The sequence below is a fragment of the Cucumis melo genome, chromosome 10 (assembly GCF_025177605.1).
Source record: "Cucumis melo cultivar AY chromosome 10, USDA_Cmelo_AY_1.0, whole genome shotgun sequence".
In the NCBI taxonomy this organism is placed as follows: Eukaryota; Viridiplantae; Streptophyta; class Magnoliopsida; order Cucurbitales; family Cucurbitaceae; genus Cucumis; species Cucumis melo.
Genome location: NC_066866.1, coordinates 23,801,252 through 23,814,476, shown reverse-complemented (window position 1 = coordinate 23,814,476; position 13,225 = coordinate 23,801,252). Strand labels below are relative to the sequence as shown.

Sequence of the window (13,225 nt, the reverse complement as noted above, 5' to 3'; positions counted from 1 at the left end):
TGAGTCCACAGCTGATCCTTCCCAACAGGCAAGTATGTAAACGAAATCTCCTTTCGTGTCACACATGCCAAGTACATTGCTACCATCTCGTTGAATGACCGCATGAACTCTCGTTGAATGACACGATTTTTCACGTCGTGTGCAAGAATGTGGAGGAACATTGCTACCATCTCCTCAACATCGAAGACTTCCATCCACATTAGTCCAGCAATGGTCCTCAGTAGGTGACACAGAATGGCGAAACATCTTCGGTCCATTCTCGTACTTTGGCGACACACAAGGTCTGAGCCATGAATCATGCGAAAATAAGCTAACTGTCTAATCCTATGCCTAGTTTCATGCGGGATGTGCGTTATCCTCTTTGTGTTGTTCTTCAAGAGCTCCAACATTAGTAACAACTGACGTTGGGATGCTATGAACGCATTTACAATAGACGCCAACTCGTGTTCGTCCATTATAAATTCTAGATTGACACCCTCTTGGAAAATAATCCTAAAAACGCGTTAATTTCGAATGTTGTTAACCTAATGACCTACTAGCAATCTAGGTTTTGAAATGTTGGAAATATCTTCGAAGCTAAAATAAGTTTCTAAGTTATGTAAGTGAGTTTCATTAATATGTTTACAAATTAAGTAATTGAGTTTCTACTAGTTTTTTGAAAATACGTTTGTGTAAATTTCATTACGTATATTTGGAAACCCATTTTTGTAAACTAATTATGTGGAATTGGAAAACAATTAACTAAGTGCGTTTGTAAATATTTTTTTTTGAAAATAGGTTGTAAGAATGTGTAAGTTTTTTTGGTAAACGCATTATATAAATGAACTAAGTGCATTTCTAACATGGTTTTAGGTGTACAAAAAACCATGTAAAAAATGTTGCGACATATTCTTGTAAACCCATTTTCAAAATAATGAAATTTGACGCACACTTTATATATCGATTTTTTTTAAGCATAAAAACAGTTTGATGAGTTAACGAATTTTGTAGGTTTCAAATAAGCTAACGACACAATGTGTCAAAATTTTGGTTTCAAATAAGCTAACTTGACTTATAAAAAGCCATATTTAGGTATTATGCGAATTTTTAACAAAAATAGCTTTTCATTTCAATTTTTTATCCATTGAACTTACGTAACTTAGTAAGAATCATAAAAGGCGTTCGAGTTGTATGTAAAAACCCTATAAAAGACCTAACTTTATAACACTTTTCCATAATGTCTAGAAAACGTATTCATGTTCTAAAAATTCACACAACTTTTATTTATGTTTCCCTAGTGTGTTTATTTTCTATATCAGAAGTCAAAAATCCTAAACAATAGTTTTATGTCTAGGGGGTTACAAAATTCCAAAAAACTACATGTGACCGTGGAATTATTTTTTCTTCAAACAGTACATAATTAATGTAAATGCCATTTCAAAAGCCAAGAGATGGTCAGTGTACTATGGAAATGAATTAATAAATAAAATTATAATTGAACATAGAAAGGAAATAACATAGTAAGCATAACAATTAATTTACATAATATATACAAACCTTATAATAAACAAACAGTAAGACTAAGGAAAGAAATGAATTTATTACAAAATTCAATTATGTAGACCACACAAACAATGGACTGTATAAATGAAAGAGGTTTATAGTTGTAGTACCTCATTTACGAATTGTTTAAGTGCGACAACCTGAAAATACACCTCAAATAATTCCAAGTCATTACATATGCATACCATATATGTTACGTAATGTAAAATGAATGAAAAAAGTCTATTAAACATACCTTAACTACAAGGAGAACCTTAGAAATGCATGTAAAACACCAATAAATAACAGAACCGTTAGTACATAATGAAGGGGAAATAAAGTAGCCTCAGAGTTAAGAAATTTCCGCAAAGCCATTCGAGTAGAATGCATTTGCGGTAGAATTTCATGCGGTGGACTCGATAACATCATATGAAGAAGCAACATGATGTGTTTGAGCATAGGAGACATACACAACAGTTATGAGAAATGTGATGCTTTACATGGTTAGTGAGCATTTTAGACATAAAAAATTATGGTGTAATAGCAAAAAATAAAATAGCAAAATTAGACAGAATGAGATGGATATGAATAGGGAGAAAACAGAGTAGTCATTGCAGATTATATATTGTGGAAAAAAAATATGAAGGAAAAAAATTGATGCACATACCAAAGAGCAATGAAAATAGACCAAATATGGAACACAATCGGGAATGGAATGCAAGAAGGGGAAGGACCAAATATATAGTAAATGGAAGATAGTAATAAATAGGACAGTAAGCATATTAAAGATGAAAGTGAATCCCATAAAATAGGGGATTTGACAAACGAGGGTGATAATTGAATAGAAGTTACAATCAAACTTGAAGAAAGTAGCCATGGTCATATTTTTCAACACAAGTACACAGTAGGCATGACATACACATCTTCAAAACAGAATGGCAATGAATACAGAATTCAATCACAAATCAAAAGGCACGTAACAACAAGTGAATGCAACCATGGAAATGGAAGACCTTCTAAAAAAATCCATACATAGGAGCATTAAAACAGAGTGTAACAAGGTTCATAACTATACGAAAAAAGTTCTTCAGATGCAAGGTTTATAAAATGGAAACGGGGATGCAGGACACAATTTATCACACAGGGAGGCAAATCAAACGAAATTTTTTTTCATAACACAATAATCGAATCATATCATGTAATGCCCAACATTAAACTCATCCTTGGCAATGGGCAAAAAATTGTATATTGGACCCAAACAATAAACAAATGTGAAATAAAAATCAGAGACACCACCAATTTACTCATCATAGGCTGATCATACCTTTGGTGTAGACCGACGACCCCTGCCATGCTCTGCCATGCCCCTACTTCGCTTCCTTTCACCATTTCAGTATAGCATCTGTCACCCTAATGGTCGTTCAGTGGAAAGAAAAGTGCAATAAACTAATTTTAGGATCAGCAAGGGATGGGAAGCAGCAAGGGTTCATCAAAAAACCAAACCTATGGATGGAGAGAGGATGAGAAACGTTTCAGAGATAACGACATGTGTCGCAATCGATCAACGAAACAGAAGATGGATATTGATCGAACCGTTTCGGAGGCAGCATCAAAATGCAGCCGTCGCAAAACGAAAATGGGATTCAAGGGCATGGACAAAAGAATCAAAGAGAGTAGAATGTGAGTCGAAGACGAACAACACGACTTGATGCTTCGAAATAGGGAGGAAAATGTTTCCTTTTGCTTAAGACTGAAGCAGAAGGAGAAGAGATCATAAAAGGTGAAGATAATCGGAGGGAAAGGGTGAAGATAATTGGAGGGAAAGGAAAGAAAAAGGAACGAAAATGGAGAAGAAAACGGAGATTTCAGCCGGCAGATCGCTAGGGTTACGAAGGGTGTGTACGACGGAATGAGGGGTAGAGAAATATAGGGTAATGGGGATTAGGATAACCCTAATCCCCGTTTTACACAAAACTTTGAGCCAAACAAGGTTTGGCCCAAAATCTTTTTCTTTTTCCCCCTAAAACTGAAGCCCAAACATAACCTAAATGTTTTGGATTTTTTTTTTTACGCCTGGTAAGAAAGAACGGCAAAGGGAGAGAAAAAGAGAAAGGAGAGAGAGAGAGGGAGAATGGTGGAGAAAGGGAAAGAGAAAGAGAAAGGAGCACTGAAGAGAGGGGAAAAGAGAGAGTGGAAAAGGGGAAATTATAATAGGTAGCAATTTTTAAAATAAATATTAAGTATGTAGCAATATTTAAAAAAAATTGCAAATATAGCAAAATCTATCAGTGATAGACTTCTATCGTTGATAGACTCTTATGGTTTATCAGTGATAGACCAACATTTGCTACATGGTCTATTAGTGATATACTCTTATCATTGATAGATTTTGACAAATTTTGTTGTATTTGCAATTTTTTTAAAATGTTGCTATATACTTAATTATTTTGAATATAATTGCTACATTTGCAACTATCTCTTATATTTATTTGCATTTTTGTTTTTGGGCCCAAATCTATCGGGACTTCTTTTTTTATTATTTTAATTTTATTTATTTATTTACATCGGCCATTTTTGCTTTAGTTTTGTTTTTTTTTTAACTTTTTTTGTTTTGTTTTTTTTAATTAGTAAAATATTCTTTTCTTTCTTTTTTTTTCTTTTCTTTTCTTTTCCTTTTTCACGTTTTTCTTTTCATTTTTTTCTTTCTTTTCATTCTCTTCATTTTTTAGCCTTTTTTAACCATTTTTTCTCACCTTTCCTTTCAACCTCTTTTTCTGAAATTGTTTTATATTTATCTTATAATAATTTTTCTGACTCATAATTTGACTTTGACTTTAACTTTTTTTTTCAACTATTCCTTGAAGGCCCTGTGCAAACATATATAAAGTGATATCTACATCACGATTTGGTCATGATAGACGATACAACTCTACCATGTCATTCCTTCTCGACGTTTTGCTTTTTTTTTTTATTTGGTTTATGATAGACTAAGCAACTCTATCATAACATTCTTCAACGTCCTCTTGATTTGGTTCACGATAGACTAAGCAACTATATCATCATTCCTTGACGCCTTTCGGTTTCGTTCATGATAGACTAAGCAATTCTATCATGTCATTTCTCAACGTCCTATTGCTTCTTGGTTAGGTTCATGATAGACTAAGCAACTCTATCATGACATTCTTTGATGTCCTATTGCAGTAGTTTGGTTTATACCCCACTCATCATGACCGTAAATATTTTTGTATTTATGAAAATTAACCAAAGATAAAATATAAAAATCAACCAAAGATAAAATATAAGGCAAAAGCACTTTTAGTGTATTTGATCATAAAGTTATTTAGACCATTAAATATGATTAGCTTGGCAAAAATATATTATAATATTATTTTCTTATGATGTGTAATCCCCTTCTCGTTCCTTTCTTTTTATCTAGAAGGTCAATCTTCAATTTGATAAAAAAAAAAAATCTAGAATTTAGATGGAGAAAAAGGAGGAATTTAATGGAAAAGCAAGTAAAAAATTGTGGATGGTGACAAAGGAATAAGAAGTATGCAAATTTCTTTAGAAAAAAAGGGGAGGTTGAGAATTGGAAAATAAAAAAAACCATTGAGAATTGGAGAAAGAAAGGAAGGAAAGCAAATAAATAAAGATAAAAAGGAAACAAATTTGGGAGACAAATGGAAGATGGAAGGTATGCTACATCATAAAATATAATATTATACTAATCATATTTAACTTAAAACTATTTCTGTTTTTCTCTATTTCTTCTCTTACCCATTCACATCCAGCCGGAGACCGCTCTGCCCTCCCAGGTTTCTTTCTTCTTCTTCACTCCGTGTGCTGGCCACACACCTTCCCCCCAACCCCACTTCCTCTTCGGTCGTTGGCACATCCCTGTCTCCATTTTCTTTCTCCTCTTCTCTCCCTCTCTACTCTTAACCTTACTCCGCTAGCTGCCATTTCCACAATGCTTCAATCTCGAGTTCTATCGTCCTGATCAAAGTTTCTTCTTCTTTCTTTTTTCTTCTCTGTTTCGGCATTAGCCAAGTTTGGAACAAGACAAATTTCAATTTGAAATCAATCCATCTTCAAATCTATTCGATCCATTTTGATTTCGAAAACCCTAATTTTTTTTTAGAAATGATTTCTAATCCATTTGAAATCCTTCCAAATTCAGTGGTTTCAAACAGGGGGTAATTGTTATTTTCTCCTTACGGAAGGTTTTTGACTAGCAAAAGTAAATAATGGGACTTTCGACTGCTACTACTGCTGTTTCTGAGGCCATTCAACTCTGTGTATTTGATTCAAGGAGAGGACAACAGGAGGGGCAAGAGCTGGACAAGATATTATTTTTCTATCCAGCTGATTTACCCTTTACAAAACAATTGTATATCATTGGCCTCAGTGAAGGGCTCATCACATTTACAAGGTCAGTACCATTCTTTGTTCTTTTTCTTTAAAAAAGAAAAATAGGTATTCATCATGTAGAAATATTTGAAGAGCAAAATTAAGCAATAGGGCGAACTAGTGATGAAATAAGCGAATGAACATTAAGGGAGTTACTCTGAGTAAAATTTCATGCTTCGGTGAAAATAAACCTATAATGGATCACAAATGATATACTATAATGAATGCATATTTTTCTTCTGGGCTGAAAATAATCCTTTCACTAAACAAGGTTCTTGTGGGTGGACTCCTATTACGTTCTTTAGTAAGATATTTTTAAGGAGTTACTTGCATTTACTTTTCTCGTTACTGTTGACTAGCTTTAATGACAACAAAGTAAACCCTGTCAATTTAGGTTATGTTCAAAGATTTCCCAATGTATTTGCATTTTCTTGTCTGTTGTTGGTAGTTAAATGAAAAACGAAAACTTCATGCAGAACATTCTCCCCAGAGGCAGCTTGTGAGGTCATTGAAGCAGAGAAGCATTCTCATGTATTTTTTGAGGCTGAGCAAGATATATGGATGGTTTTGGTACAGTTTTGTTCTAAAAAATATATATTTAAATGGTAGTAACATTATTTTGTGTTGGGATGGATCATACATTCAGATGGTCACATATTTTATGTTCTATCATTCATGCACGTTACATGCGAGCCTGGTGTCACTTAGATGGGAACATTGTTGATCTGGTTCAATTATTTCTTACACTTTTCTTTTAATCGTTGATTCTTGACTGCTTTATTTTGGCTTTTTTTTTTCTTCCTTAAGGCTGATCTTACTTGTTAAATATCCTGAATCTCATATAAAATCCAGTGTGTTATCCTAGAATTCTGATTACTTTCATGCATTAGGGTTTTGTTTATATTACTTTTGATAAGTTATAGTTACATCTCTGTTTTTGTTTATATATGTTTAGATTAAACATGTTCAGGCTTCTTAGGGCTGAAGAAAGTTTAATATGGTAGAAGTAAAGGCTTACTATTTATCAATTTTCATTTTGAGAAAAATCCCTTACCATTTTTCTTTGGTATCTTTGGTTTCAATCATGTATGTTGCGATCTGACTGACCTGTGAAGTGTTTACACTTATGCTTTTTGTAGTTCTCAAGTGTTTCCATTCATCTAAAAGAAGCATTGTTAAACTTTAATTTCTCTGTATTTCTAATGATTTATCCTTGTTAGGTCAGGTAGTGGAGAAAAACAAGGAGTTAGAAGCAATTTGGCGGATTGGTGCATTACAGAAGCTTCTTAAGGAAATCCATTCTCTATTTCTAATGTTTCACGGATCTATAAGATTATTACTTGAGAAAGAACCCACCGGAGAAGTTTCAAGATCACATTTGTATTCCTTCATCATGGATTATCTGAATGGTAAGTCACTTACAGCCACTTTTCACCTAAAATTTTATTCATGAAGTCAAGTATTTATCTTTTTGTTTCAAGACATTTCATTGTAAGTTACTAATTGTCAGCATCATGTCAAAAGCGGTCTGCATTGGATATGTGCTGCTGTGGTAATATTGAAGTTGCTGAATGTTGAGATTGGGATTGAAATTACTGTATCTCATGCCTAACTCCTTACTTCTCTTTCGAGGCAGATTTTCTTGTTGGGAAGAAACTGCATTTACCATCATTTACAGACTGTTTAAAGGAACGTGGAACTGTACAGATGCTGACCATAGGACGAGATGCTGCCCTTGACGTTCAGGTTTGTCCTTGTAAAAAAACCTTCAAGAACTTGTATGTGTGCATGCACTTAAATTCTTTTGTTCCCCTTAGGTGCACAGATTTTCCCTAATAAGTAATAGGAAACAGAGAGAATATGTATTAATAGACAATCAAGAGGAAGAAATGAAACAAAAAGATAGTCTTCCAATCATTAATAATCATGTCTATAGTTACCAAAGAATTTCTTGTGGTTGGAATAACAAGAAGATGTATATTGTACATTGTTACAAAAGAATTTGTATTTTGTAGAAACCACCTCAGCTTCAAAAATTCTTTATTATTTCACTTTGAGTTGGAGAGCAAGGCTTTAGATCAATCTGTCCTTAATTCCTTCGAAACCACCACAATGTTTGCTTACATTGATAAAAAGGAAGGACCACTCCCAGATACCTACTCAGTGTCCTTTCCTTGGGTTGCTTTTCTAATATCTTTATGCTTTTTCACAGAGTTGTACGACCTGCATTTTAAAATTTGAATAGATTGTTGACAATGAATTTGCATTTGAAGAACTCTTACTTGACGTGATGAAGAAACTATTTGATTCCCACGCTACCCTGCTCTGTTAGGAATAAATAAAGTAGCTAAGGGTTGGAGCTTTGTTGACATTTTTATTTTTGTTCAATGGCGTTAATTGAATCTTATACTTATTGCAGGCACTTGTTAGAATAGTTGATTCTTGCATTGGAAACACATCATGCCACTCTCTGATTTTATTTCAGGACTTGCTGGTGTCTACAACACTTTCTCCTGTATGTATTGCTTTCTAGTTGTTAACGTTCTTCTTAATTTGTTGAATTTTTCAAATTTCGTATTATAAAAGCTGAAATACATGAGGATGCTAAAAACCAAGTACACATCAGACTGAATTCTATTTTAAAATATGAATGGGTCATTCAAAATTTTAAAGCAGTTGTTACAACCTCTTTTTCAGGATGACACTGCAAATTTATTTTCCTATGCTGTTCTGAGACTGATTCCACGTGTCTTATCTTCTGGCGCGAGTTCCTGGTCCTATTTAATCAGAGGAAATGTTGCATCTCATGTTGCCCAACATGGTGGAAATGTTGGTAACCGTGTGATACGACCCTTGCAGCATGGAAAATGGTCAAAAGGAAAAGATGGTTTTCTAGAAACTGATATTTGGGGAATGGAGGCAAGTGGCTGGGTTGGTTCCACCCCAAAAATCTGGCTTTCGCAAACGGAGGAGCAGATGTGTCTGTATGTACATCAGCATAAAAGCCTGACTCTCATTCTTCTTGTTCCTGTTTCATCCATACCTAATGGGGAGCAAGGCATTTCGATTGTCAGGCAGTATATTCTTGAAAATGTTAGTCATCTCTTTTAATGGAATTGATTATTTGCTATCATATAATTTCTTGATTTGAAATGGTGATTTTATGTCCAAGCATTAGACTTTGGACAGATTGGAAGGGAAGAATTGTAAGGGTTGAAGGACAAGAGAAGAGAAGAGATATCATGTATTTAATAGTGGGAGAAGAGCTAGAAATAGAGACATTAAGGAAGAGATGAGCGGGGGGAGTTTAGCTTCCAATATTTATTGATTCTCAATTACTAGCTCACTTGTCTCCTATTGGAGCCTGTACCATGTTAAGCAAACTTAGAAGAATAAAATTTACCACAATAAATATATAAAATAAATAGTAACAATAACATTTCTAATACAGTCATTCTAATATTAATAATGCAAATGATTAATGCTCTAGTTTGGATACTTTTGGTAATTCTTTTAAATGTTTATTAACCTGATTTATGAATCTTTTAATTCCTTCCATTCATTGGATTAATTTCTTGCTATCTTCTAGGCTTCCTTAAAGATCGTGAAAGTTGAAGAAAAATTGTCGAAGGGCTGGGGCGGGGAAAATGCTTACCATGTTGGTGGGTATCGTTATTTATTGGTAGATGGTGATAGACAAATATCCAGGGCTTCGCCACCTGGAAAAGTTACCACCCTCGCAAAGGTAAAGTGTTCTTTGACAATGACTACGAAATAAGGTTTTTTTTTTTTTTGAAATATTGTAATATATATCAGAAAAAGTGTCCCTAGTCAAACGAGTTAGAAAAAGTGCCTCCATTTAGCGGAGGTGTGAGAGAATAATTACAAGAAGCTTTTGGTATGCTCTTGTATTCTTCCATTTGCTCAGGGAAACGGCACTCCTAGAAGAGGTTGAATGTTGAATGGTATCTCATATCCCACACCCTGCGTCATTTCTTTCTAGCCACGTTTTCAAAAAAGTCTAACCAATAGATTGTACTTTTCATCTATGATCTCTTAACATTTATTGAACTAAAAGTTGACTGGAGTGCTCTATCAGCAGTGGTGGATCCAGAAATTTTATTGACAAAAGTGTAAGAAGTGGGGCTTGAACCTGGGTATAGAGGGGGTTGGGAGACAATTTTACCACCGAGCTAACCTCTAGAGTTGGTATTATATCAGATTTTCATATATATGTAATATAAAGAGTATAAAGTTGAGAGGAGGCTTGGGCCTATGCTAAATCCGCCAGTGGGCTATATGCCACAAATATGAAGGGCGATGGAAAAGAAAAAATAATAGGAAACAAACAACTATATTCCAAGAAAGAGGAGATCACAGCCCAAGGGCAAGGGGTCGAGATAAGCCCTCCCCGGAAGACAATACAAGAGGGCCTTCTAATTATTAAAAATCATTAAAAGGCTGTAATTAAAAAGAATTTGGTATAATTTGTGCACCACCAAGAAGCAGAACGTTGGACAAAAGCTCAAAAAGAATCAAAAGAGAGACTTATCTTCGAAAATCCTACTATTTCTTTAATTCCAAAGACACCAGAGAAGGGACCGAGTTGTGCGACTCCAAAGGATCTTTCCTTTACCACTAAAAGCATGACTGTCAAGCACATCTAAAATCCTGTCATCCACCTTTTTCGAGAGACAGCACTGCTCTCCAAAAATGCTAAGATATTTGACCACCACAATCACAGTGTAAGAAAAGATGGTCTAAGGACTCCATGTCTTTCATACAAAGGCAACAAATAGAGGGGGAAAGAAGGCTACTTTTCAGCTTCCTTTGCAGCTTGTCATGGGTATTTGGGCTTTCTATATGCAAGAGACCAGAGGAAGAACCTGACTTGTTTGGGGGATTTCCCGCTTCCAAACAAGGTTAACCAGAGGGAAGAAAATATGTGGGGGTTGTTTTGTAATGTTCAAAGAAATAGTCTTTGTGGGCTTGATTTTTGTATGCCCATGTACCCTTTCATTCTTTTTCAGTGAAAGTTGTGTTTCTCATCAAAGAAATATGAGAAATGTGTGGGCTTAATTTTTTAATGCTCATGTATTCTTCCCTCTGGTTAACCTTCGGGAAGGAAATGTGTGGGGGTTGTTTCATAATGTTTAAAAAGATAGTTTTTGTGGGCTTAATTTTTGTATGTCCATATATTCTTTCATTCTTTTCTCAATGGAAGTTGTGTTTCGCATAAAAAGATAATAGTCTTCTTGTGGTAAAATTCCCTGAAGCATCAAATCCCATGAGCGATTTGAGACACACCAGCAATCCGCCACCTTAGCTTCCTTTTGTAGGACAAGAGTAAATATTAGAGAATTTGAGAGCAAACCGCTGGAAGAAAATATGATCCACTTCTTTGCCACTCCTTACATGTTATACCGATTTAGAGATAGGCAGGGGTGCAGGGGTTCTAAACTAAAAGTTTTTACTTTTCTAACCCATTCTGCTTGAATCGGGATTTACAAGAAAATTGGTCTTGTCTTTCTTCCTACCTTTACCCCTGGTCAACATATATATAGATATATAGAAATATGTGCGTGTGTATATTTTTTTTTTCCAATCATTGAGGCTCTATTTGATAATGTTTTTTGTTTTAAGTTTTTTGAGATTTTTACTAATTTTCTTCTACTTTTAGTTACTAAATTTTCATATTTCTTACAGAAACATTTGGATTAGTGAAATTCTAAAAAATAAAAGCGTCATTCCTTTTTTGTTTTTCAAAGCTTAATTTGGTTTCTAGATATATTGGTAGAAAGTGGATGATATTATGAAAATCTTTACTTGTCTTGAGACAACTTGAACTTGTTTCCTAGTCGTGCATCGAGGATTGATATTTCTCATTTGAGCTTCGTCCTATAGGATTCTTTACTTGCCATGAGCAAACTCAGAGAAAAGGTTGATCTGGAGAAGAGTCGAGCAAAACAGGATAGTGATGGTGAGGAAAAGGAACTGGAAGTAACCATCAGAGCAAAAAATAATGCTTGGGTCATTTCTCGTATAACAAGAGGGAAAGAGCTTTATATCGCTCTGGAGAAAGCCAACGAAACCCTACTCTATGCCTCTGATATGGTGGAGAAATTTAGCAACAGGTATTATCGGTTTTTTTTTTATTTTATTTTACTTTTCAGCATGAATAGCTCTAAACACTCGATAGCAATAGTCATGTCCAGACCTGAAAACTCACACATCACTAATCTAATAGGCCATTTTTCAGCCAAAGTATTGCCAAGAAAGTAATTACAGAAGACTGGACATAGCCTACACTGAGAAATGTTTTCTTTTCTTGGTTGAAAGCAGGATATCTTAACCCAATTATAAGCATTAAGTAGGTCTCAAAGAGTCTCTTTAGAACTCAAGGACACATATGAACAACTTATAGAATAGATCACCTTCAAGTAAGGTCGTAAGTTGGTCTCAAAGAGTCATGAAGTTGGATCAAGAAATAACACCAAAAGCCAGGCACTAAATCTCGCATTGCCCACACTTCTTGCTGATTGTGAGTGATTTATCAATAAAATATGTGTAAAGATGGGTAGACTGCCTCATTTCTTTCCTCAAAATGGTAGACCGAATTGGATCATGTCATGAGAATGGATTCAATTCGTTTCCTCGAAAAAGAAATTAAGTGGGGTCAATTTCAGTCTTCTTCTAAGCTTTTGAGTCAAAAGAGTGTCATGTACTTTGTTTCATGGAAAGCTGCAACAAAGAGTACATTTTCAAAAAAAAGGATGAAAAATCCTTTCATCTTTTCCTACAAACAAATAATTTCTTTTTCCTAATTGTGTTTCTTCAGGTACTGCAACGGAGCATTCTCCTTGGATTAGAGGAACATCCTTCCATTGTCTCGTGTATACGAAGTTGTAAAATAAAGAGCAGAGGTTAGATGGATGTGCACAGTTTCTAGTTTTTTCTTCCTCATTATTGTAAATCTCTCGTGTAAATTTCTAGTAAACGATAAGGCGAATCCTCTCCCATTTTCTGTAGAAGGGAGGGAAAAAGTAATATGCATATAAGGCATTCAACCATGGGGAGAAAGAATATCTATCCAAGTTACTAAAAGGCAAGCCTGCATTTAGTCTTTTATTATAGGAACAATTTGAAACTTGAATTTCTTCCCCTTTTTGGGGAATTCTTAAAGAAATTTGTATACTTGTTTTGATACTGAAAATTTTGAAGGATCTAAGGGAAAACTATTTGATGCCATGAGAATCTGACTTAGTGTTTGGTATAGCATCACGGAAATGGGATA

At 34.6% G+C, this 13,225-nt stretch overlaps 1 protein-coding gene across 4 annotated transcripts; it reads left to right on the top strand.

The window, feature by feature from the left end:
• Positions 1-5,252: 5,252 nt before the first annotated feature.
• Positions 5,253-13,179, top strand: LOC103502517 (vacuolar fusion protein CCZ1 homolog B). Of its 4 annotated transcripts, none has more exons than XM_051091451.1 (10): positions 5,253-5,953; positions 6,408-6,501; positions 7,157-7,340; positions 7,442-7,483; positions 7,568-7,677; positions 8,351-8,446; positions 8,629-9,024; positions 9,521-9,676; positions 11,836-12,065; positions 12,770-13,179. In XM_051091451.1, exons 1-10 carry the CDS (start codon positions 5,769-5,771, stop codon positions 12,798-12,800), a joined length of 1,524 nt encoding a protein of 507 aa, XP_050947408.1. In that variant the 5' UTR covers positions 5,253-5,768; the 3' UTR covers positions 12,801-13,179. The 4 variants fall into 4 exon arrangements, with proteins under 4 accessions (XP_050947408.1, XP_050947409.1, XP_050947410.1 ...); XM_051091453.1 differs by having other exon boundaries at positions 5,804-5,953; positions 7,152-7,340; XM_051091452.1 differs by lacking the exon at positions 7,442-7,483 and having other exon boundaries at positions 5,255-5,953.
• Positions 13,180-13,225: the final 46 nt, after the last annotated feature.